We start from the raw sequence: 23314 nt of genomic DNA on the forward strand, positions 1-23314 counted from the left end.
TTAACGGACTGTAAGGCTAAAGTTTTAACGTCGTTTGGCCGGCCGATCGAGCGAATGAGCGGCTAGACCTTATCAACAGCCAGCAGACCAACCCCTTGGCAGCTGGAGGAGGGGCGGGTTGGGCGGGGCCGATTGTACCCTAGCCAGCCACTTGGGAGCGAAAAAACAAAAAACCAACGATAAGATAAATTCAACTGAAAATAACAAAAAAGAAATAGAGTTAAGCACATTAATTGAGTTTAATTGTGATACCCTGTAAGCATTGAAAATGTCTGAGGGTATGTTGGTTTTGTGTAAATGTGTGTGAGAAAAATGCAAAAGGAGGCATGTCCGAGCCGTTATATATGTACATATATGCATATATGGTTGATCAGGACGACGAGCTGAGTCGACTTAGGAACTAGGAATATTTACAGATATATTCAGCTTGTCAGTTCTTATCGATATTTCGTCACCATTTTCAATATATCGATAAATATCGATTTTAATACTTGCTTTCTTTAAAGCCTAACTCAAAAATTATAAGAGCTTTGTTATGGATGCTCTTGTATGGGATAAACAGAGGAGGTATATCACAATCTATTTATATAGCTCGTCCCATTTGCGCTCAAAATCGATAAATATAACTCACTTTTAGGGTTACAGTCTGATGATTTGGTGATTTGTCATATTTATGCTCTTGGAACTGCAATATGATCAGCTTACAAACATAGAAGTTAATCTAAATTCGATTTTCAATAAATCAAACGGATCTTGGGCACTGTAATAGCCAATAAAAATTGCAAAAAAATATGAAATCTTGTATCTTATGAAATTGAAAATAGGGTATCCTTCTACTGGAGAAGTTGAGCTTGGCTCTTGAGTCGTATATCGCTAGGGTGCTCCGCCCATGGTAGGCACACACTCAAGAGAGTGCTGCCAAGTAACTTTTGGGTGGAGAACCCTCTCAAGACTTGTGCTCGATAGTTATTAACGTAGATTCGCATTTTTGATTGGCAAGACAGTGCGTCCTCGTCACCTAGCCATTGGCTTTTAGCTCAAGAGCAACTTGCTTGTCGCTGACACTTCTGGCCTTGTCCATCCCATCCATTGTCTATCAGCCAATATCTGATCGACTGGACGTGCGATATGGCATTGCACTCGGGCTGGGCGATGTACATATGGATCCATATCAGCGCTCGGTTGGCGCCAGTAGCTTGAGCTTTTAGCTTGTAGGGAAGTCCGTCAAAAAGAGTTTGCCATAGATACAATGGGGACGAGCTTGACTTTGTTCATTTGTTAGCCTCAAATGGGCAGAAGGTAACCTGAACCCATTGAAAAAATGGTAAAAGGGGAAGAGAATGTATCGCGGATTCTATATAGAAGTTAATATACCCTTGATCAAAACGACTGGATTATGGATTATTCTAGCCAAGTCCGTCTGCCTGCCCGTCTGTCTGTCTGTCTATGTGAAGAACCAACGCTAAAGACCTAAAGTTTCAAATATGCCTTTCTTTTTATATCGATATTTTCTGCCAGTTTCCACATACCGATAAATATCGATTTTGAAACATGTCTGTTTAAGCTTTGCTCGATAATAAAAGTGCACTCGATTGACTAAAAAAAAAAGCCAAAAGTTTTCCTTAAAACCTTTGAAAGTTCTTTCAAAAAAACCTTGCTTCGAAATACATCTAACAAAATTAATTAAATACGGTCACATTTTATTAAATGCAGCTCTTAGTCTGCAGATCGAATCGGTTGCTTCTTTGTCTAATTTATCGGCAGGACTTAGACACTTGGCAGGGCTTGGGCACATTTTGATTCCTTGAAACATAAGACAACTCTGGCTAATATTTTGACAAACGGAAAGGGATGGGGAAGGAAACGTTCTACTGGACAGTCCTAATTTTGCTACAAAATAATTTTTTGGCAAAATCTTTAGCTACGAGATCTGAGTTTTGAGAGCAGAGAGTGATCTGTAGAGGTGGAGATAAAGATACAGATAGAGAAATGTGTAACGCCTAGAAGGAGACATCTCCGATCCCATGAAGTATATATATTCTAGATCAGCATCAACAGCCGAGCTGATATAGCCATGTGCGACTGTCCCTCAGCCTTGAAGCCTCGTCCTGTCTATTCTCATTCGCTCTGTCTATTCTCTCGTCCTGATATTCTCACTCTCTCGTTATTTTATACGCAATATCTCGGCTTGATAGAAGAGCCGGCGAGCAAGTAGCTTGGCTCATGCAGCTCAAACCGAATCTCTATATATACGGCTGTGGCCCCATTATAGACCGTTGTTATCAGCCCAATTGACCGACTTGTCGAGTGCACTTTGGATGAGCGCAGCTGACACAGTTTGGTCTTGGGGATTTTCGTATTGTTCTTTACTTTTGCTCTTAACTGTTTGCTGGTCTTGCCTTTGATCTTGGCTGGCGATTGAGGCCTAGTGACTCGTACTAGCGCCTGCTTGCGTCATGGCTGATTCATGTTGGGCACTTGCGGTATCTTGGCAGGCGGCGGAACTAATTAGCCAGCCGGCAGTGCGAACAACATTATCAAAAATCAAAGAACTGCCATGAGGCATATGCCTCCGCGCCGCATTTACAGCAAGGCTGCGTCAACGAATGTTTCAGGTAATCGTGACAAGTCAATATTTGGCCAGTGCTGCCAGATGCTTGTCACTGACAACATTAAATATATATACACCCATTACTTATCTCATGGGGACTATCTTTGAGTGCTTCATCTCTATTTATAATATTATCTTTGTTTGTTTCGGCTAGTAAGATATCATTCATTGGCTGAAAGAAAAGTTGGGTAGGTTCAGACAGACCTATAGAGTATCCAGTTTATATCTGATCTTGTAAATATATCTTAACATATTTCCAGATGTATCTGTATCTATCTTTATGTGTTTCAACTGTATCTGTATCTGTATCTGTATCTGTATCTGTATCTGTATCTGTATCTGTATCTGTATCTGTATCTGTATCTGTATCTGTATCTGTATCTGTATCTGTATCTGTATCTGTATCTGTATCTGTATCTGTATCTGTATCTGTATCTGTATCTGTATCTGTATCTGTATCTGTATCTGTATCTGTATCTGTATCTGTATCTGTATCTGTATCTGTATCTGTATCTGTATCTGTATCTGTATCTGTATCTGTATCTGTATCTGTATCTGTATCTGTATCTGTATCTGTATCTGTATCTGTATCTGTATCTGTATCTGTATCTGTATCTGTATCTGTATCTGTATCTGTATCTGTATCTGTATCTGTATCTGTATCTGTATCTGTATCTGTATCTGTATCTGTATCTGTATCTGTATCTGTATCTGTATCTGTATCTGTATCTGTATCTGTATCTGTATCTGTATCTGTATCTGTATCTGTATCTGTATCTGTATCTGTATCTGTATCTGTATCTGTATCTGTATCTGTATCTGTATCTGTATCTGTATCTGTATCTGTATCTGTATCTGTATCTGTATCTGTATCTGTATCTGTATCTGTGTCTGTATCTGTATCTGTATCTGTATCTGTATCTGTATCTGTATCTGTATCTGTATCTGTATCTGCATCTTCTTCTGCAGCTGCAACTGCATCTGCATTTGTATCTTTATCTGTATCTACATCTGCAACTCTCCTGCATTTATATCTGTTCTATATTCTAGTGTCTGCATCACTTTCTTTGATTGGAAAAAGTCTAATATACTTCTTAATCGGCGGCTTCATCTCTTATCTCTAAAGCATTTTAGTATTTAGCTAAGGTATTTGCGTGCGTATTACGAAGCACGTATATTTTTATAGAAAGAGCTAAAGTCCCAGCCTATCGGATTAGATTGCTCTAGATACGGGGCTCCGTTACGAATGTGGCCTCTTTGTCCAATGTGCTTAGTAATTTGTACATATTTAGTTGGCTGATTGGTTGCCGGTAAAATGCGACAGATATGAAATACCAAGAAGGTTTTTTTTGCCGAAACTGCTTTAGTGACTTTGATTCCTAACCCCCTTCCGCAATAAAAATTCATTGCGACAAAGTTCATTGATTGATCGACTATGACGCTTGCTCAATCGGCGTCATAAGCAATTGTCTTGTCTCGTCTTGTCTCTCTTTCTGTTACTCTCTATCTATTTCTGTCTTTGTCGTTGTTGCATCTGGATTGCATTACAGGTGAAATTTGAATACGCTCAACCGCAAAATAAATCGAAATGCGAACCATTCATGCAAGGCGCGCACAAAATGACGAAATATTTAAAATATACAGGCAAACAAGCCAGACAGCTCGGGAGTGCACGACTATCAGATACCCTAAATCAAGAATCTTTCAGTTTTTCTTTAAGAAAACTTGTATATAAATCGATACTTATCGATATTGGGGAAAAGCAGAAGAATATGTGTGTCAAACTTCAAGTTTTTAGCATTTATTGCTGCCTCAGTTCCTCAGCTGATCAGGAATATATATATGTATATAAGCTTTAGGCTGTCGCAAATGCCTTCTCCTGACTGTCACAACATCATAGCCCTTTTATCCATTCGCAAAGCTGTTCACGTCGCAACTCACTTAAAGATACAATTACAAGTAGCTTAACAATTTGAAGAGAACGCGCTCGATTAATTTGCAACAGTTGCAACAAGTTCTGCTGAAAAAGTGAAAGTATTTTCGATATCAAATAAAATATTTGCGCAATGGGGCGCAAAACCGCAAAAAATCTGCTGCTCGGGAATAGTTACCCTACAAATGTTTGGGTCGGGTGCAACCGACTGCGCAATTCTTGTTCACAGTTGAAGTTTTCGTGCTAGATATCCTATGCTATGCTTTACATTGGGATACCTTAGTGCTGCCTAAAATCTTTGTGCAGGGTATTACAATTACACACATCACAAATTATGTAAATATTATGGTCTACTTAACACACTGTCATATATATAGACCGGCAGATGCTCTCTTCTGCAATATAAATACATTTGCCGTGCTTTATAGCACACTTCCCTAACTTAACTATAAAAATAATTCCCTTTCATATCAAGTTGTTCCTCAAACTGTTCTTGGGCCAGTTCTATATAAGCCTTAAATGATTCAGTTGTGCAAACCCTTTAAAAAAGGTGATAATAAATAATTATAAAAGCTGACTCGAGCCTCGTGAACTTCTCTTTAAAAATAAATACTTTTTTCTTCGTTTTTGATTAGGTTCGATACAAGTATTTTCAAGGAAAAAGTTTGTCATACTGAAATTCATTTTTCCAATTGCTTCGTTTTAGTTAACAGCTTTACTAAAGAAGGGATTCGATTTGAATTGTTCTCACTTAAAGACCTATATCCCCCGAGTTGAAAGGTTCGACCCAAAAAAAACTTAATTAAGTTATATCAATTTGACTTTTAAATGTAATTATAAATAATATTTCCGTGTTCAATCAAAGTAAAGTAAAGATTAAGTAAAAGTAAAGAGTAAAAAATATCGTTGGCAGTCCGAAGTTCGATGTTTCTTCCTGTTAAATAAGTTGGGATTCTCTAATGCATTTACTGATGACATCGAGCGATATATATCGAAACATTAAACGCAAGAAACATCGAGCTATGCCATGATAAGAATCGATACCTCAATGTTTCGATGCTTTTCTTACAATTGGAATTAATATATCTAGAGAAATATTGTGTCTAAACGAGCAGATATTACGGAATACATATATAAATCTGGCATACTCTTTAATGAATAGGGTATCTTGTTGCGTATAGAACAAATCCTTTCAATGAAAAGATGATAAGGAATACTCTACAAGTATGCTTGGTAGAATATTTTCTACTTCAATCTATTAACCAAAACTCACGCTGATAAAAGTTGCTAAGCAAGAGTAACAGAAGATTAGCTGTAAATAAATGAATTTTAACACCAAAATCAATCTACATTCAAATATTATAAGGAAATCTGATCTGTTTATCAGTACTAAAAAATCTTCAGCAAATTCTCCAAATAAAACTCCATAAAACCATACTCATATTTAACATAAATACATAAATTAACTTATTATTTAGTAAAAGTGTAGTTGTTGTATCTTCTTCTTTCACGGTTGCGCAGCTGCGGTAAATATTATCAATTTCTATGCAAATGCCAAAATTCAAGAACTTTTTACCAATAGCTTATGGGCTTCTTGTATCTTTGTGTATCTATGTATAAAATTGGGAAACTTTCTAAAAGATAACTAAAAATAATACATTCAGAGAACGCGCATACGTGACCGTTGTGAGGTCATCGAAAATAATCAGTTCTATTAACCCATATACGATAGACATGGTTCGGAGAGTTGGGTCTTGGGCAGACAGACAGCGTTATGCACGATAAAGTCGATATTCAGCGCTTTGATGTGGCGCATCGGAAATCAAATGTGCCGCAAATTAAGCCCAACTGATTAGCTTAAAAATTGTATATACATATATATATTGTATATATATATGTATATATGCCTGCCCGTATCTTTGCTAAGCTGTTAATATCTTTTATCTTAGCCAGCTGCTCGGATGATTAGCCGCTGACTCAGGTGGAAATTGGGTACCGCATCGGCCATAAAATCCAAAGAGCGATTCAGCCGCGAAATGGCTTTGGGGCCTGGCCAACTATGACGCTGACGAGCATTTCGGCGAATTCGTCATGACTAAGCCATCAAAATGCGTGGAGGATCGCGATCTCCACGCCTCGTCCCGGTCCGCCCCCCCTTACCCCCCCCTTACCCTGCTGGCGTTCACAAAGATTTGATTCATGCTTTAATTAACATGTGCTGAAAACGCAATCTCAGCATGGCGACATGTAAATGCAAGTTAGTGTGTTTGAGTGTGGCTTTGTCGTGACTTGCAGATACCCTGTAAATAGTCGAAAGTACTTTTAAGCTCGAACCGGCATACAAGTTTGGAGAAGTGCATTTTGCTTAGCTTGCTTTCAGGGAAGGTGATTCTTGGTTTTATAAGAACTTTATCTTTGTATAGCCCAGAAATATCCATATACCAATTTTGCAGGGTCCAGTTCCTCAGTTCCATAGAGGTTTAATATGTTTGGGCACAGCTTAAAAAACCTTTTCAACTTAAGTCTGATTAACAGGAAAAAGTTATTGTAGTCAGTTAAGGAGTATTTTCTTATTATATTATCTTTAATATTGCGATTTAATGTGTTTGCGGTTACTTTAAGCCAAGCTTTACAATAAATTACATTTAAATATGTTCTTATGAAACTGCATACCAAATTTTGCAACTCTGGCACTGACAGTTCCTCAGTTCGTTGAGGTATAGTCTATAAAGCAGCTGTTAAGTGCCTTGAAGCGCCTTCGTACCTTCACAAAAAAAGCATAAAACGTTGTTGTTCTTTTATCAGAGAAGCCGCATACCAAATTTCACAACTCCAACATTAATAGTTCCTTAGTTCAATGGGTTGTATTTTTTTTAGTTTTCGTATTGGGTTTACAGGGTATCTAAATATTTAAAGTGCTCAGGACAGGCACGGTCTACTGAAAGATTCATTGAATCGCACTCTATATTATCTTAGCTCATATATGATCCAAATTTGTGAAATAAATTTAAAAATAGTTTTTTGTTTTTCAAAATGTTCGAGAAATATGCAAAGTTAAAAAAAATTTCCTATTGATCTTTATCGAAATGAAGTATTATTAAAGTCAAATACCAAATTTTCCGCACTGCGATTGTAATAGTTGCCGAGTTACGTGAGATTTGATTTTTGTATGTTCACAGCGCATTTGGCATACGAAATAAATCAAAACTATTAACAACAGCATTGAATGCTTGATGACTCCAAAGTTCTTTGTCGATTTGTGTAAATATTTATGCTGCGGCTCGAGGCTTCCTATCTGATGTTTCGCAAAATTCTGTGGCCTGGCGTGAAATTCGAGCCGTCGAGACCGAAAAAAAAAACAAAACGAAACAGCAAGAAAATAAGAAAAAATAAAAAAAAACCAGACTCCTCACAAATTGAGTCGTTTGAGGCGTTGATTTGATTTATGCCAAAATAGACGAGCTGCCACGCCCCCACCCCCCTCCCCTACCGCCTACAACAACACTGATATACGATATGATCAATTATGTGTGTGTGTGCGTGTGTCTGGCAATTAATAGCCAGCGGTCGTCAGCCCCGAAGGTGGTGTAAATTTTGGCAGTGTACCTAATGGGATTTATGAGCGTGCGATTTGTAGTAGGCGTCTTTAATTCAATATATTTATGTTAAATATCACACGAAGCACAATCGGATAAGTATTATTAATTGATATAGCATCTGTATAAATGATTAAATAAATACCAAATCAGACATGGAATAGATCTATTAAATAGATCAAACTTTATGAACGACTTTGAACAGGTTCTTGCGAGTTCTTGAACTTTGCTTTTAAGGAAGGATCTCCGCCACCATAAAGTGTATATATTCTTGATCAGCATCAATAGTCGAGTCGATCTAGCCGTCTGTCTGTATATAGATATTAATGCGTCGATCTCAGAGTCAATAAGAGCTAGAGACTTGGAGTTGAACGTAGGTCCTCCAAGTGCCAGCATAGTACGAGTTATTTCCGATAAACGATAACTGGTCCCGTTTCCAAGAAATCGATTAAAATCGTTATCGAATCTTGTTTCTTGTCAAGAGCTAGAGTCACCAAATTTGACATGTGCCTGCTTGAATAGTATATTCAGATCAAGTATCTTACATTTTGTAGAAGAAGGTTCAGGGTATTCCCTAGTCGGGCACTCCCGACTAGAGCACTCTTGTTATAAATATTTGCATTAGACTTCTTTATTATTTTATTAAATATATATATTTATTTATATTATTTTTGGGCATATCAAATTGAGAAAGATCAGACGCGAGAATTATTTTGCCAAAATTGGAATTCGGATTTCATCTTGAAGATCGCAAAGTCAGCAAGTTCTGTTGTAATTCAGCATTTTGTTGTCCCAAATGATTTCTCAGCTCTTAAAGCACGCTCTGAATTATTCCAAGCGAAATTCTATCGAACTATATAATGGGTTTGAGCTATTTATGAGCACTGGGAAAGGGCAGCTACAAGTTATTAAAGAATTAATTATTTACCAACTGTTATTATGAGGACAATCATCTATAAAATATATACAATCATATATAAATATAAAGCATTAATTGCAAGTTTTGGTACATTTTGAAACTAACTTTATTTAAATATATTTTAAACATTCGTTTTTAAACATGTTGTGCTCTTGTTTGAACCGATTTACCTTAAGTGAGACGCTTGATACTCGAAAAAAAAACTTCTATATTCGTATAATCCGAAAAGAATAGATATTATTATTATATTTTATTATATATTAACATATATTATATTATTCAACAAACTATTCGGGCTTGATTACGCGTTGACAATTTGAATATTTAATTGATTTTGTATACAAGAAGGAAATCAATTGCCACATGGACATATTTATTATTTTTATTTTTTTTTCTATCACATATCTAGAGATTATTCTTGAACAATTCCAATTAGAATTTGCTCTTTAAATTCCTACTTTTTCGGTTATTCCATTTGATATGTTTGGATTTCTCGAAACTATGTTTCTTGATCGTTTTTTTTATTTTTAAGAAACAAGTTCGATAATTGTATGTATAAAGTGAAAATTATTCAAGCCCCGCTGGGATTTGATATCTGGCAATTTTAAGCGGCTATTTCCAATCATTTTACGAAAATAGCTTATACATATGTATATGCATATATATATTATACGATCCGCAGTGTGGTATTTGGCATTTGGGCTATAAAACAAAACAGATCTGAATTGATATGGGGGCACTTGAGACGCGTAAGCGTGTAAGGTCTGAGGTTGTAAAGAGTACTTCTAGCGGGGCTTACGATAGATAAGATTTGTACAATTGAGAGAGAGAGAGAGAGAGAGAGAATGGGGCATTTAATTTATAATTAAGATAGTATAAGCTAAGGTAATACAGCTCGAAGAGACCATAAATTATGGTCAAGCGACGTTCAGGCTAAACAATCCGATGATTAAAGGCTGCTCGCACCTTAACAGAAGACACTGAAAACGAGTGTAACAGGTAGTCAGCCGGTTCGAATCCATGTGCACATGTGTATCTGTGTGTGTGTGTGTCCTGTGTGTGTATTGAGTGGTAAAGTATGTCTGGCGAGCTGGAAAATCCATTGATTGAGCGCTTAAATGTATCTATCGATGGCATAGATTGAAAGCATAACGAAAGGTAACAGATACACACACACACACACACACACACACACACACACAGAGAGACACCGCTGTGTGGCCACAGGTAGTTGGGCAGCCTGTCTGTCAGGTAAGGGAAAAGTCTGTCAGTTTTGTAATTACTGCACATTATCAGGGAGACGCGTCAGGTAAATAACAATTTGAAGGCAAACATCATGCAGTGAAAGCAGTTGCCGATAATAAAAAAAAAAATACCAAAAAGATATAAAAAAAAAACACATTTCTGTGCGTCTGCGTCTGCTTCTTCTTTGTAGCTTAAGCACACGTACACACACACACACACACACACACAGAGAGAGATATGTATGTATGGATCTGTGTCTGTCCGTAACTCGTTTCTTTGTGCATTGTGCAGTCCAGTGGAGCTGGGCGCTGCTTTATTTCACTCAATTGACGAGTTCCGAGAACTCTTCGTCTTCAGCGTGGAGCGTTACATAAATACACACACACACACACTCGCTTGCATACATACCTGTATATATATACACACACACACACACACATAGGCACTTATGAGGTATGCGATGCAGTTGCATTTGGTTGCTTTTCGACCAGCCTGACTCGGGCTGCCCAGCTTGGGTGCAGTTTGCGCTGCGGCGTTGCCAGACTGTCGCCAGACGCAAATTTGCATAACTTAAAGCCTTAACGAGCCTTTCGTTTGCTTCAACAAGTCGTAATTAGTTTTAATTTGGTACTTAATAGCGTTGCCAGACTGTCTAAAAGTGCGTTTTTTATATCTTAAGTCAGACAGTTCCTCGAAAAACAGCCTTAAAACAGAAGTGCTTAGCTTAGTATCCCATTCGAGTTTCAGATTAAGCTGCGCAAGGTTGCCAGATCGCTCAAGAGCCCTCAGTTCCTTAAAATTTGAATATGTGCCCAATATCATGGCAGCTTTTAAGCTCACAGCTAACGAATGCATTCAAATTATGAAATGTCTTGTATAGAATTGTCTTTAAGCTGCACAAGGTTGCCAGAAGGCTTCAGGATTCTTTGTTTTAATGAAAAGCTATGTATATGTGCGCCCAAAAGTTGGGCAGTCTCTTGAAAGATCGCCTTGAAGCCTTTAAAAAATTTAAGCATATTATCTCAGGTTGCCATACTGCTTAAGAAACACTTTGCAGCCTGAAAATTGCAGGCAGCTCCTGTTAACTTAACACCGTGTTGCCAGACCTCGTTGAATGCCCCCAAAACATGCTGCGTGTCCAGTTAAAGCTCAGCTTAGCAACAATTAAATAACTAAGTCAGCAAATTGCGTTGCCAGACTGCTTGCTGTTTATTTGTTTTCGGTTCGGGAAATTTATTTGGATTAAAAAAATAGAATAAAAAAAGAATGGCATGGATGCATAACAGGCCTTCATGCTTATGGTTATTTAGCGACAGATTTTGATTGGAAAGAGAAATTGCTGAGAACAGCTGAACGAAATTCTATAGCTTAATTAAATACCGCTAGCTTTAGTATTAATTGTCAAATTAATCGGGCTTGCCGGATTCCCATAAACGAAATTCGCATCAGTTGCGGCAACTGCGAATGCAACAGCATATGTCAGCTGCAGTTGCCGCTGACAGTTTTCGGTGGCAAATGTAAATACCCTATTAACTGATCTTTAAGCAGGTATATATGTAGTACATACAAATATGTTTGAAATGCGTTTGCCAGTTGTGCAGCTGGCAGCCCAAAACTGCAAATGCATTTTAACAGCAATTGGCATGCTTACGCACACACACACACACACACACATGCGCACATATATATGGACATGCATAGGTATTGGCCAAGTCCAAGCTGGGCTAAGAAAATGGCGACATTTGGCAGTGGCATCAACTGAGTCATGGCATGCCCCCGCTTCTACCCACTACAACCAGGCAAATGCCACTTGACCCCGCTGCTGCCTTAACTAACCCCCAACATGGCTTGGCTATGTGTTTGTGTGTCTCAGCTTCCAGTTAGCGCTTGAGTCTCGGCTGCGCGGACTCCACTAAATCATGTTTATGTTGCGCTCTCTCAGCAGCAGCAGCCGCAGCAGCAGCAGCGGCCGCAGCAGCATAGAAAAACAGGTCTGACTGCAGAGACAAAGGCAGAGCGCGTCTTTATGTGTGTGCGTGAGTGCTGCTGCTGTGTGATTGCGCGCGTGTGTATGTGTGTGTGTGTGTGTGTGTGCACTCAAGGCGCGCGCTCAACAAGATCCACCCCAAGCAACAACATTTACCTGAGCTCACATGAACGACGCGCGCGCTCTCTATCACTCTCACTCGCGCGCTCGTGCGCTCACTCACTCACACGGTTGTTGGCAAACGACTCAAGCGCAAGAGACCTGCTTGCCTGCTCTCGCACGCTCTCTGGCGCTGGTAAACATTTGGGCTGTGTGCGCTCTCTCTCGGCGCCCGTTACTCCAAAGTTTTGGGCTCAGTTTGAATTTTCTATTCGAAGAGTGCGCTTACTGCCCGCTGCTGCGACGGCGTTTAAAATACAGAACGAAATACAAATACAACAACAACTGCCGCCAGTGTTATTTATTTATTTATTTTATTTGTATTTTTTTTTGTCGGCCCAACATAACAAGAACAACACACGCACACACGTTGCACGACGCTCTGTTGTTGTTGTAGCACGTTCTTCTGCTGCTGCTGCTGCTTCTTCAATTTGTGTTTTTTTTTTTGTTTGTTTGCAAGTGTGTGTGTGTGTGTGCGTGTGTGTGTGTGTGCTGCGGAGAGCGTCGACTCAAATACACTCGAGGGAATTTGTTCAGATCAGTTCAGCACGGAGCAGCGGCGAGTTGAGCCTCCACGAAACAGTTACGGCTCATTACGGCCCGCCAGATGTGCATATGCCCTGGTGCATTCTCGAGCCAGAAACTCAAGCGTTATGTTGGACAAGTGACGTGTGAAGCGCAGCAATAAAAAACAAACTATACACAAAACGACAACAATCAATCAATCAATCAATCAATCGATCAGTCGATCGATCGATCGATCAGTTCATCAATCATAAACAAGCAAACGAAAGGAAAAAATCAAACGAAACTAAACGCAACTCGTTTCGACACACATCAATCAGCAGTCAGTCAATCAATCAATCAATCATCAGAGCATTGAGCAAGCAGCCACAAAATGTTTGATGTATTCGGCTCCGTCAAGGGGCTACTGAAAATCGATCAGGTCTGCATCGACAACAATGTCTTCCGCATGCACTATAAGGCGACGGTGATCATCCTGATCGCCTTCTCGCTGCTGGTCACCTCGCGCCAATATATTGGTGATCCGATCGATTGCATCGTGGACGAGATACCGCTGGGCGTTATGGACACATATTGCTGGATCTACTCAACGTTCACGGTGCCGGAACGATTGACGGGCGTCACCGGACGCGATGTGGTACAGCCCGGCGTGGGCTCCCATGTGGACGGCGAGGATAAGGTCAAGTACCACAAGTACTATCAGTGGGTGTGCTTCGTCCTCTTCTTCCAGGCGATACTGTTCTACGTGCCGCGCTACCTGTGGAAGTCGTGGGAGGGCGGACGTCTCAAGATGCTCGTCATGGATCTCAACAGTCCCATTGTGAACGACGAGTGCAAGAACGATCGCAAGAAAATACTCGTCGACTATTTCATGGGCAATCTGAACCGTCACAATTTCTATGCGTTCCGGTTCTTCGTCTGCGAGGCTCTCAACTTCGTGAATGTCATCGGTCAAATCTATTTCGTGGACTTCTTCCTCGATGGCGAGTTCAGCACGTACGGCAGCGATGTGCTCAAGTTTACCGAAATGGAGCCGGACGATCGCGTCGATCCCATGGCGAAGGTCTTTCCCAAGGTCACCAAGTGCACCTTCCACAAATACGGTCCGTCGGGCAGCGTGCAGAAGTTCGACGGTTTGTGCGTGCTGCCGCTGAACATTGTGAACGAGAAGATCTATGTGTTCCTCTGGTTCTGGTTCATCATCCTGAGCATATTGTCCGGCATATCGCTTGTCTATCGCATTGCCGTTGTGGTCGGACCCAAGCTGCGCCATCTGCTGCTGCGCGCCCGCTCCCGTCTCGCCGAGAGCGAGGAGGTCGAGAAGGTGGCCAACAGGTGCAACATCGGCGATTGGTTCCTGCTCTATCAGCTGGGCAAGAATATCGATCCCTTGATCTACAAGGAGGTGATAGGGGATCTCTATCGCGAAATGGGCGGCGACGGTCAAAGTCCGCAGAAGCAGCCGTTCGAGGCCTAAGCGACAGTCGGAGTTGGCGTCGGAATCGGAGTCGGAGTCGGAGTTGGAGTTGGAGTCGGAGCTGGAGTCGGAGCTGGAGTCGGAGTCGGAGTCGGCACCTGGGCCACCCTGTGCTAGGCCAGGCAGCGTGCCAGCGGCCGTAAGTTGAGCTTAAAACCCCAATTCCCCTTTCCCTAACTCAGACACACACATACACACACACACACACCGACAGACAGACAGCATTTGTACTAGCAGTAGTTACACACACACACACACACACATACATACCACGCACATACGATCTTAGCTTACGAACTGTAAATCTCTTACAGAGAGAGCGCACGCAAAAGAGTTAGGCGTGAGAGTGAGAGCGCGCGCTTAACAGCGTCTGGCATGCAAAAGACATTTAGCCTTAGTTCTTAGTAAACATTAGCTCTTAATTATGATACCCCTTTTTTTTTTTTGATCTGTATAATTTGTATGCTTGATTTATATATACATTAATTTTTAGTTGTAATTATTATTGTCAATATTTTTTTAAAACAGGCTACATAAAAAAAAACAACTGCAGTTGCGCCACGAACAACAACAATATCAATAAACGACAAATACACAAAAAAAAATTTAAAAATCTAAGCAAAGATAAGCCACGCGCTTTTAACGACAGCTTAAACTTTAAGAGCGCTCGCTCTTTACTTTTAACAGCGGAGAGAGAGAGAGAGAGAGAGAGAGAGAGCGCGCGCGCACACGACACGCACACGCACACGCACACGCGCACGCACTGCTGGTCTTACGCGCTCATTTAAGCGTAACGCAAGCAGCTCAAGTCGGCGTTCGCCTCGCTTGTGCGCATTTACGCAAGCGAGATGCCCGCACAGACTGCGACGTTGCGCATGCGCAACTGGAGAGGCATTGTATGCCCATCTCGCTTGCGCACCAAACAACATTCCAGACTTGAAGTCTTTTTTTTTTTTAGTTTTCTCTTTTGTTTTTAGTTGATTGCTGAAAGCTGCTAAATCTGCATGCGAACTGGTTTGACCAGCCAACGGCATAGATGAGGGGCACAGCAGCGGGGGCAGCAGGTAGCCGCAAGTTCAGGGCAATTGCGAGGGCGCATTTGCCAACAAGACAAATGATCTGCCCCGAAGAAGTTCGTCCGATAATTAAGAGAAACATCTTAAGAGATAGGCGCGCGATCCGACACAGAGCGACATATTCTACGATAGATTCCTGAAGGCACGACTAGTTGTATACCCTGCTAGGAAATTAAATTATAGAAAAAGTGCAAAAAAAAGACTGTTAAAGTAAACGTTATGCGGATTTTTTACAAAAATTTCTATATACATAAATATTCATGCATTTTTGACAGCTTTATTTATAACCTACTCATACTCAGAAACTGTTAAAGCTAGTGTAGAGAAAGTTCGTATATGGAAATTTGGTATGTGGTCTCTTGTATATAAAGGCAAAAATAATTGTATGTCAAAGAGAGATCTAGACATATTCATACATTCTCATTAAGTTCAAAAACCATAAGAGCTAGAGCATAAAATCTAATCTTTTTCTTTTATATGACCTCAAAGAACTCGGGAACTATAAGAGCTAGAGCTATGCAATTTGGTATGTGGTCTCTTGTATACAAAAGCAAAATAATTAGATGTCAAAGAAAGATCTAGACACATCCATATAAATATTAACATATCCCTCTTAACTACCATTTCTACTGCGGCCTGCTTGTGTCGTGGCGTAAACTAATATATCTTGGAATGAAAAAAAAAAAAAAAACTACTCAACCTTTCAATTTGGTATATTTCTAATCAGACGTTGGAAGCAGTTGCTCAAGTGTCTGCATGTTTACCATGTCGTATGTCTTATTCTTGTGCCGCCCGCTAGCGCACCGCCCCTGGCCCCGCCCCTTGCCCCGTGTCTTCGGTCTGGTCTGTTGGCTTTGCCTTGCGTACGCGTTGTGCGTACATACAATGCCAATTAGAAGTTAGGCAACATCTATTTGGCTTCTTCCGTCTGCCAGTGCGACACGCCTTATCTTATCAGTGTCGCTGTTGCTGGCCCCCCCTCCCTACCCCCTCACCCCTCCACAAAACCCCTTACTGCCAGCCAAACGACAGGCACCCTAAATAACAATCCGGCCTCGTTGATAAGACGGCAAAAAAAAAAAACGACAACAACAAAAAAATACCAGAGATGCTGATGTCTTGATGGTGATAAGTGATAAAGTGTTGTAATTAGCGCACATTTTCCACGTCGCACGATCACAGTTCAGCGATCACACACACTCGCACACACACACTTGCACACACACACACACACACACACACTTGTTATTTACAAATAATGCAAGCGAAACACATAAATAGACACTTAAAAAGCATTCGCGCAGAGTTAGCGACTAACAGCTACCCTGTAGACCAGTTAAATAGTATTCCTGCAAGACAACACTGCTGACATGTCAGTTAGCGCGTCATATAGGCGCATGACAAGGCTTTAAGAGCATCCGATTTTTGATCGAAATTTTTTACTGCTTAGTTAAAGTTGCTTTAACAACCTTTTATAGAACTAGCTTCTATAATTCCCGAGTTCGGATAGGTTGTGCAGATGTACGAATCGTCTGTTATCCTATGCGAAGACTTTTCTATTCGAAATGTAACTCTCTGAAGCGTTTAGGCGTTTCTGCTGCCTGTTGGTACAACTCTTTTATAAGCACCAATAGGGTATACTATGGCGGAAAGGGCGGAAAAAAACAGACAATTTGTGTGGGTTCCATTAATCCGCCCCAACCCCAACCGCAGTCGACAATCTCATGATGATCACACACATTGACATAAACTCTGACCGCCAATTTGAGGTATCAATGAATGGACCTTCCCCCCGCACAGCCTCCACCCCCTCCCCCCCCACCTTTCACCGCCCTCCCGTCGGGCTGTGGCAAACAAACTGTCCTATAGATCGTAATGGCAGCAAGTGAGGAATGTGAGAATCGTTTTTGAATGTATTCATTGTACTCGTTGTACGCGACATGCGAGTATTCACTTTGTTCTATGAATGAGAAATGGAGGCAGCCTTCAGAAAAAATTTGTTTGACACGCGAAAAACGAAAATGAAAACGTTAATGAAAAACACAAACGGAGGCATTTGAGACTCAACAGTTGTTGTTGTTGCTGTTGTTGTTGTTGCACGCACAAATGAGTCGCGCGAATATTCACAAATGTATTCATTTGCACAAACGCAGAGTCTCATTGCTATGGAACATTTTTTTTTTTTGTATTTTTTTAATTGTATTAATTACTTTCAATTAGCTTTAAGGCAGCCCAGCAATAGCTGCAAAAGATCACAAGCATAGCCACAGATAATTGCCATTAATAATCGTCTCAACAGCGGCAAGAAGAAGCACACATTACGTATACGTACGGCATGAAAAACAAAAAACAAAAAACAAAAGAAGAAGAAGAATAAGAACATAGCAACAATTTATGACTTTACGCGACCCCAGGCCAGTTCAAATTTCTACAATTCCACAAAAAATAAATATATACATATATATAAAATATATATTAGAGTTAACATTAGTTCAACTCATTTAAAAATGAATGATGTCTGCTCTATTTTTTTTGTGTTCTTATTTGTTATTGCAGTTGATTTTGGGTTTTGTGCACACAGAAAAACACTTTTGCAAATTTTATATTATTTTATATAATTAATTGCAATTTAAAGTAATTATTTTTTGCAATATGCAAAAGCTCGAGAAAAAAAACTTTATATTGAAGAAATCATTTTTGAATATCTAAGCGCCTTTCATATATTTTACTTGATTATTAGTTGATTATTATTTTTATTTATTTATTATCTTGGCTCCAGGTTCGGGTTTTAATTTATTTAAATCAAAAATATAAAAATTGAAACAATTTTATTTTAATCTTTTTCTCTTTCCTTTAATCTTTAGATTTCCTAAAAGGTTTTTAAATACAATAATTAGCTAAAAATTGAAATAAAAATATATACAAAAAGTTTGTTAAAAAAATAACTTTGTAAACACGAGAAAGTTTGAATATCTTCGGCAAGCCGAAGACTTAATACCCATTGTAGACATTTGCCCTTTGCGGATGTGTGTGAATATGCGAAAGTATCTTGGAAGACAAAATATTTTTCCTACTCTTCGACCGATCTTGCCTATGGCAGCTATATAATATGGTGGACAAATATTGTTAAGATTTCGAATATGTATGATTATGTCCAAAAATGTCGAGTTTGGTTTCGAGATATCTTTGAAAGACAAAAGAGTTTTTCAATCAAATACGTACAAATGTTAAGTTGCTGTCAGGTTCGAACTGGCGACTTTCCGCTCGCCAGCTCGACGCGCTCACGCCTAAACTCAACAGCTGCGCGTTGCTCACCAAGTGAGTCATTTAATCGGCACAAATTCTTTTGCTATGTAGTCAACATTATTTTGTTCAAGTGTTTTTCAAATTGTTTATCTTTCAGCGAAGATCTTTTCGCTTCAGCAGAAGTCATGAGTTGCTCAGCTGCACTGAAAATGTGTTTTACTCATTCGATTTTTCTCTGTCTCTTTCTGTTGCAGTTGCACGCCGCCAAAATGAAGGATGATGTATTGAACAAGGGGGCGTGGCCAATATTTAAGACATATCAACGAATTCCATGCCAAGCGCTTGTGTTTCACATGTTTTGACCGATTGCAAAACACCTGAAAACCAGAGAAGAACTATAAGAAGAAGAGGAGAATAGAATTATATGAAAGGAAAAACAAAACACGATACACCCACAAAACGATGAACGCCCACCTCCCCCCCCCCCCTCGTCAAGCCAAGGATCAGGCAGCTGTTTGGAAGCCAACGACAATCATGAATGGGCTGCTATAAGAATTGAAACGGTAAAACTATAGGAAGCGTAACAGGAACTCTAGAGATGAAAACAACAATAAAAGACACGCGCAGAAAAGACAAGTGTTGAAAAATGTTTCAAAGACAACAACAACAACAACAACAACAGCAACAACAACAAAGTGCAAGCATTTTTTATACAACAATTTATATACATATATACATAGTTTTTCTCGTATTTTTCGTATTCTACAACTAATTGGAAAATATTTTTTATAACAAATACACACAGACACACACACACACACACACACACATATATTACTACTACTAGATATATAGATATTATTATTATATATATGTATGTCTATATATATATATATATATATGATGCGAATGCCACATGCGATGAATATTTATGCTAAGAGTTGTGATCATTGATTAAGCAGTTTATAAAGTTTATAAACAATTTGAATAATAAACAAAAAACAAAAAGCAAGCAGCAAAAAAATAAATACTTTACGAGCTCCACTTGCAAAAGCAAACAACAACAACAACAATAAACAAATGCAACAATAATAATTATATAAATGCAAATAATTATTAATCAGATATATATATATCAATATATCAATATATATGAGCACACATTTGATGATAATTATTTTATGAACATTTTTCGCCCATATTAAAATATGCTTAAAAGTAAAATTGAACAACAATAATAATTATTTGAATTATTATCATTTATATAAACATATATATATTTTTTTTAATTTACCATTTTTTTTTTTTTTTTAGCAATTTTTTCGCCAGCAATTTTTGTCATATAATATATAAATATAATAAAAAATCTTTTGTAGCATTTATTTTGTTAGTTTTTAGCACATTTTAGTTTAGCGCAATTTTTTTTTTTTTGTTTTATTCAAAACGAATCAGCTTGAAATAAACATAAGACATATAATATTTATACACAATTTTGTATAAAAAAAAAAAAACTAAATGAAAGACTCAAAAGCAATATTTAATAAAAGGAAATATAAGAAAATAAAAAGAATTTGAATAACAACAAAAACGTAAATAAAAACAGCTTGAAATTTCTTTTTTTGAGCATATACAAATTATATAAAAATATTATATGCTTATATAAGTATATGAAACGTAAAAGTATGTAAGTGCGCGCAGCTTGATATACATACATATATATATATACATATATATTTTTTTTAAAATATCGATTTATCGAATTATCGAGTGTGTAAATGCGCCACAGGCCGTAAGCTAAGTTTTATATAAATAAAAGAAAAATAAATAAAAAATTCAAATACGTATTTTTAGTTGGGCAAAAGTGCAAACAACAAAAGCAACTAAGAAAATAGGAAGAAAATAATTCCTAACTATCTTATCTCCGCACACACGACTGCCGCTTCCCCTGCCAATGCACCTCGGCCCCTCCGGCGAACTGTCGGCCCTCTCTTTGCGACAGTCGCACATGCGCAAACAGAACAGGTGAACCCAAGCAACCTGTCGCCGACCTCTTGGGCAAACATAAATCCAAGCAGCAGGCAGCAGGCAGCTGGCAGCAGTGATTGCGACAAGACGAAGCTCAAATACCCTGTAATATGAGCGGAAGCTAGCCGGCGGTAAAGAGCAAAAATTATAGTAATATAAAAGCAAAAAGAAGGAAATGACCAAAATAATGAGTGTTAACTGTAACCGGGCAATGCCGTCCAATTTCTTAGAGCATGCTATATAGTAACAAATAACCGGGCAATGCCGTCCAATTTCTTAGAGCGTGCTCTATAATAATAAAATCTTAATCATTGTTTTAAGTGAAGAAGGGAAAATAATGTTGGTTAACAATAACCGTGCAATGCCGACCAATTTCATAGATCATATTACTAATTTTCTCATCTCCAGCTAACTCCTTGCCTTTAGCTTCGCTTTAGAGTCCAGCAATTGGAATAATGCCTTGTACCTAGCCCTCTTTTTACAGGGAACAAAGATGCGTCTTTCATGGGAAACCAATGATGCGCTCTAAAGGGCCTTAGATAAATTAAACATATAGCAGAGTGTAATAAATTCTGAAAGCAAACAGCGCTTTCCATGAAACAAAGCACAGGTCGAGCGTTTGTGGCACTTAAACAAATCTTTGTCCACGCTGTAAGAGCAAGTACAGTGCACGCTCGCTGCAGTGTACGAATTAGTCGGAAGCACTTTATTTAACACTTATTCTTAGACATAAAAAACATCCAGTAGCTCACATCAAACTTTCTCTGTCTATTTTCCCAAAGTTTTTCATATTTTTGAAGACTTTTTTTTTAAACTAGGAAGTTGGATTGTAGTCAAAATTATAATATTTCGACCTGATATAGACATTCGTTCACTGTAGTGAGTGTGTTCTGTATCAATTCTTTAAGGCTGCAGCTATTGGATATTTTTCGACGCTGCGCTTAAAGAACTTTATGGGTCTTACATTCTTAAAGGCTTGCATCACTTGTACGTTTGTTCACTACAGCGAGTGGGTACTGTACTTTTCTATATAATCGATTTTACAATTTAACATAACACACGCGTAACTAATGTAGGTTTAAATTCTTATATCCACTTATCGAATGTATACTGTATTTTGTCTTTGATCTCTTGCGAGCACGAGATAAAGAAATGATGATTTATAGTCAACTTTATTAACTTTAATCCCAACAACTTCTACTCTGCGTAAATATGCCTTTTAGCGTGCGTTTACTGTATTGTGAGTTAGAACCAGTGACTTTTTCTTCGAATTTGACACTTTTTCAGCTCTTTATTACTTCTAGGCTGGTTTGCCCAGTGCAAAGTTGCCTTTAGCCAGTGTGCACTGTGTTTTGGTTTGGCTGATAAGTTTCTAGAGTTGTGGTTTGTCACTTGTCCGACTTGCGGCTCGAATAGATGCCAATGAACTGAGTCGCATCCAGGCACGTTTCAGGCCATATTTTGCTTTGAATGAGTCAAAAGGTATTGTTTCTTTCTTTGTAGTTCCAAACTATTTCTGGAGCACGATCGTCATGATCCGTGTGACGGATCCCGAGTGGAAAATCTGCGAGATGAGATTATCAAGCAAATGGAAATCGAAATCGGAGTCCGACTTCGGATGGCCTACAGCATCGTATCGGATGACAACTGCGCCACAGTCGCCGGAGTCGCCGGGGCCACTCGTGCCATTATTCGAATATTATTTTATTTGTTTACGCCGAAGTTCTCAGTTCTCAGTTCTCAGTTCTCAGTTGTCTGGCTAATATTGCCGGCAAGTATGCCAATGCAACAGTACAGCTCGATTCCCAACCAAATACTTGTGTAAACATAATGCAGTTCAGCTCGGATTATATCAAAATTTTGCAGATGTATTGCCCGTTGAAGTCTTTCATTATTTTCTTAATACTGGGCAGCAGTCTTTGTTCGTAGAACTCATCTGAGGCCGACTTCTCCTCTATTTTATAAGATTACAAACTTTAGAGCTGTGATCATGCTCCGATCTATACTGAATACCTCATCAGACTTCATAATTTATATATATATATCTTCTTATATATATATATATATATATCTTCTTAAAGTCCCTTACTTTTTCATCTTTAGTAAAGCCCTTCCAGGCTCTTCAGATTCTATTGAAATTCAGCTGAACTTGTCTTATAGCTTTTTACGATTCTTCAAGTCTACTTGATTCTTAGAAACAATTGCTCTTCTATCTATCCAGTTTTTTTTTTTTTGTTTGCCTACGTAGCATTTCATAACGTCATAAGCTTACGTGACGATACAATTAACTGCACTTAAAATAACTGTAATGCGAGCACTACGATAACTTCCTGTTGGATTTTTGTGCATAATATGACCCAAGCGAACCAAATACCTGAAATGTAATCCAAGCATATTTACCTCAATATATACAGACATTACGTAATGGATATCTATATATATATAAGCAATAACTGAGTACTGGTTTCTTTGCTCTGTTATCGCAACACTGTTAAGGTAACAGTCTTAATGTTAA

The 23314-nt window shown here is 38.8% G+C and overlaps 1 protein-coding gene across 1 annotated transcript; it reads left to right on the forward strand.

Annotated features, from left to right (window-relative positions):
- The first annotated feature begins 12897 nt into the window (after nt 1–12897).
- On the forward strand, nt 12898–19851 carry Inx2 (innexin 2). Its single transcript, XM_064682791.1, has 2 exons — nt 12898–14591; nt 19029–19851. Exon 1 carries the CDS (start codon nt 13349–13351, stop codon nt 14450–14452), a length of 1104 nt encoding a protein of 367 aa, XP_064538861.1. The 5' UTR covers nt 12898–13348; the 3' UTR covers nt 14453–14591; nt 19029–19851.
- Nucleotides 19852–23314: the final 3463 nt, after the last annotated feature.

Source organism: Drosophila montana, unplaced genomic scaffold, assembly GCF_035044405.1.
Source record: "Drosophila montana isolate Dmon_TW-CO22-7 unplaced genomic scaffold, ASM3504440v1 contig_2496_1, whole genome shotgun sequence".
Taxonomy (NCBI): Eukaryota; Metazoa; Arthropoda; class Insecta; order Diptera; family Drosophilidae; genus Drosophila; species Drosophila montana.

What these genes read in the sequence shown, in the direction of transcription:
- Inx2 (XM_064682791.1), top strand. Translation starts at nt 13,349, where the DNA reads ATGTTTGATGTATTCGGCTCCGTCAAGGGGCTACTGAAAATCGATCAG.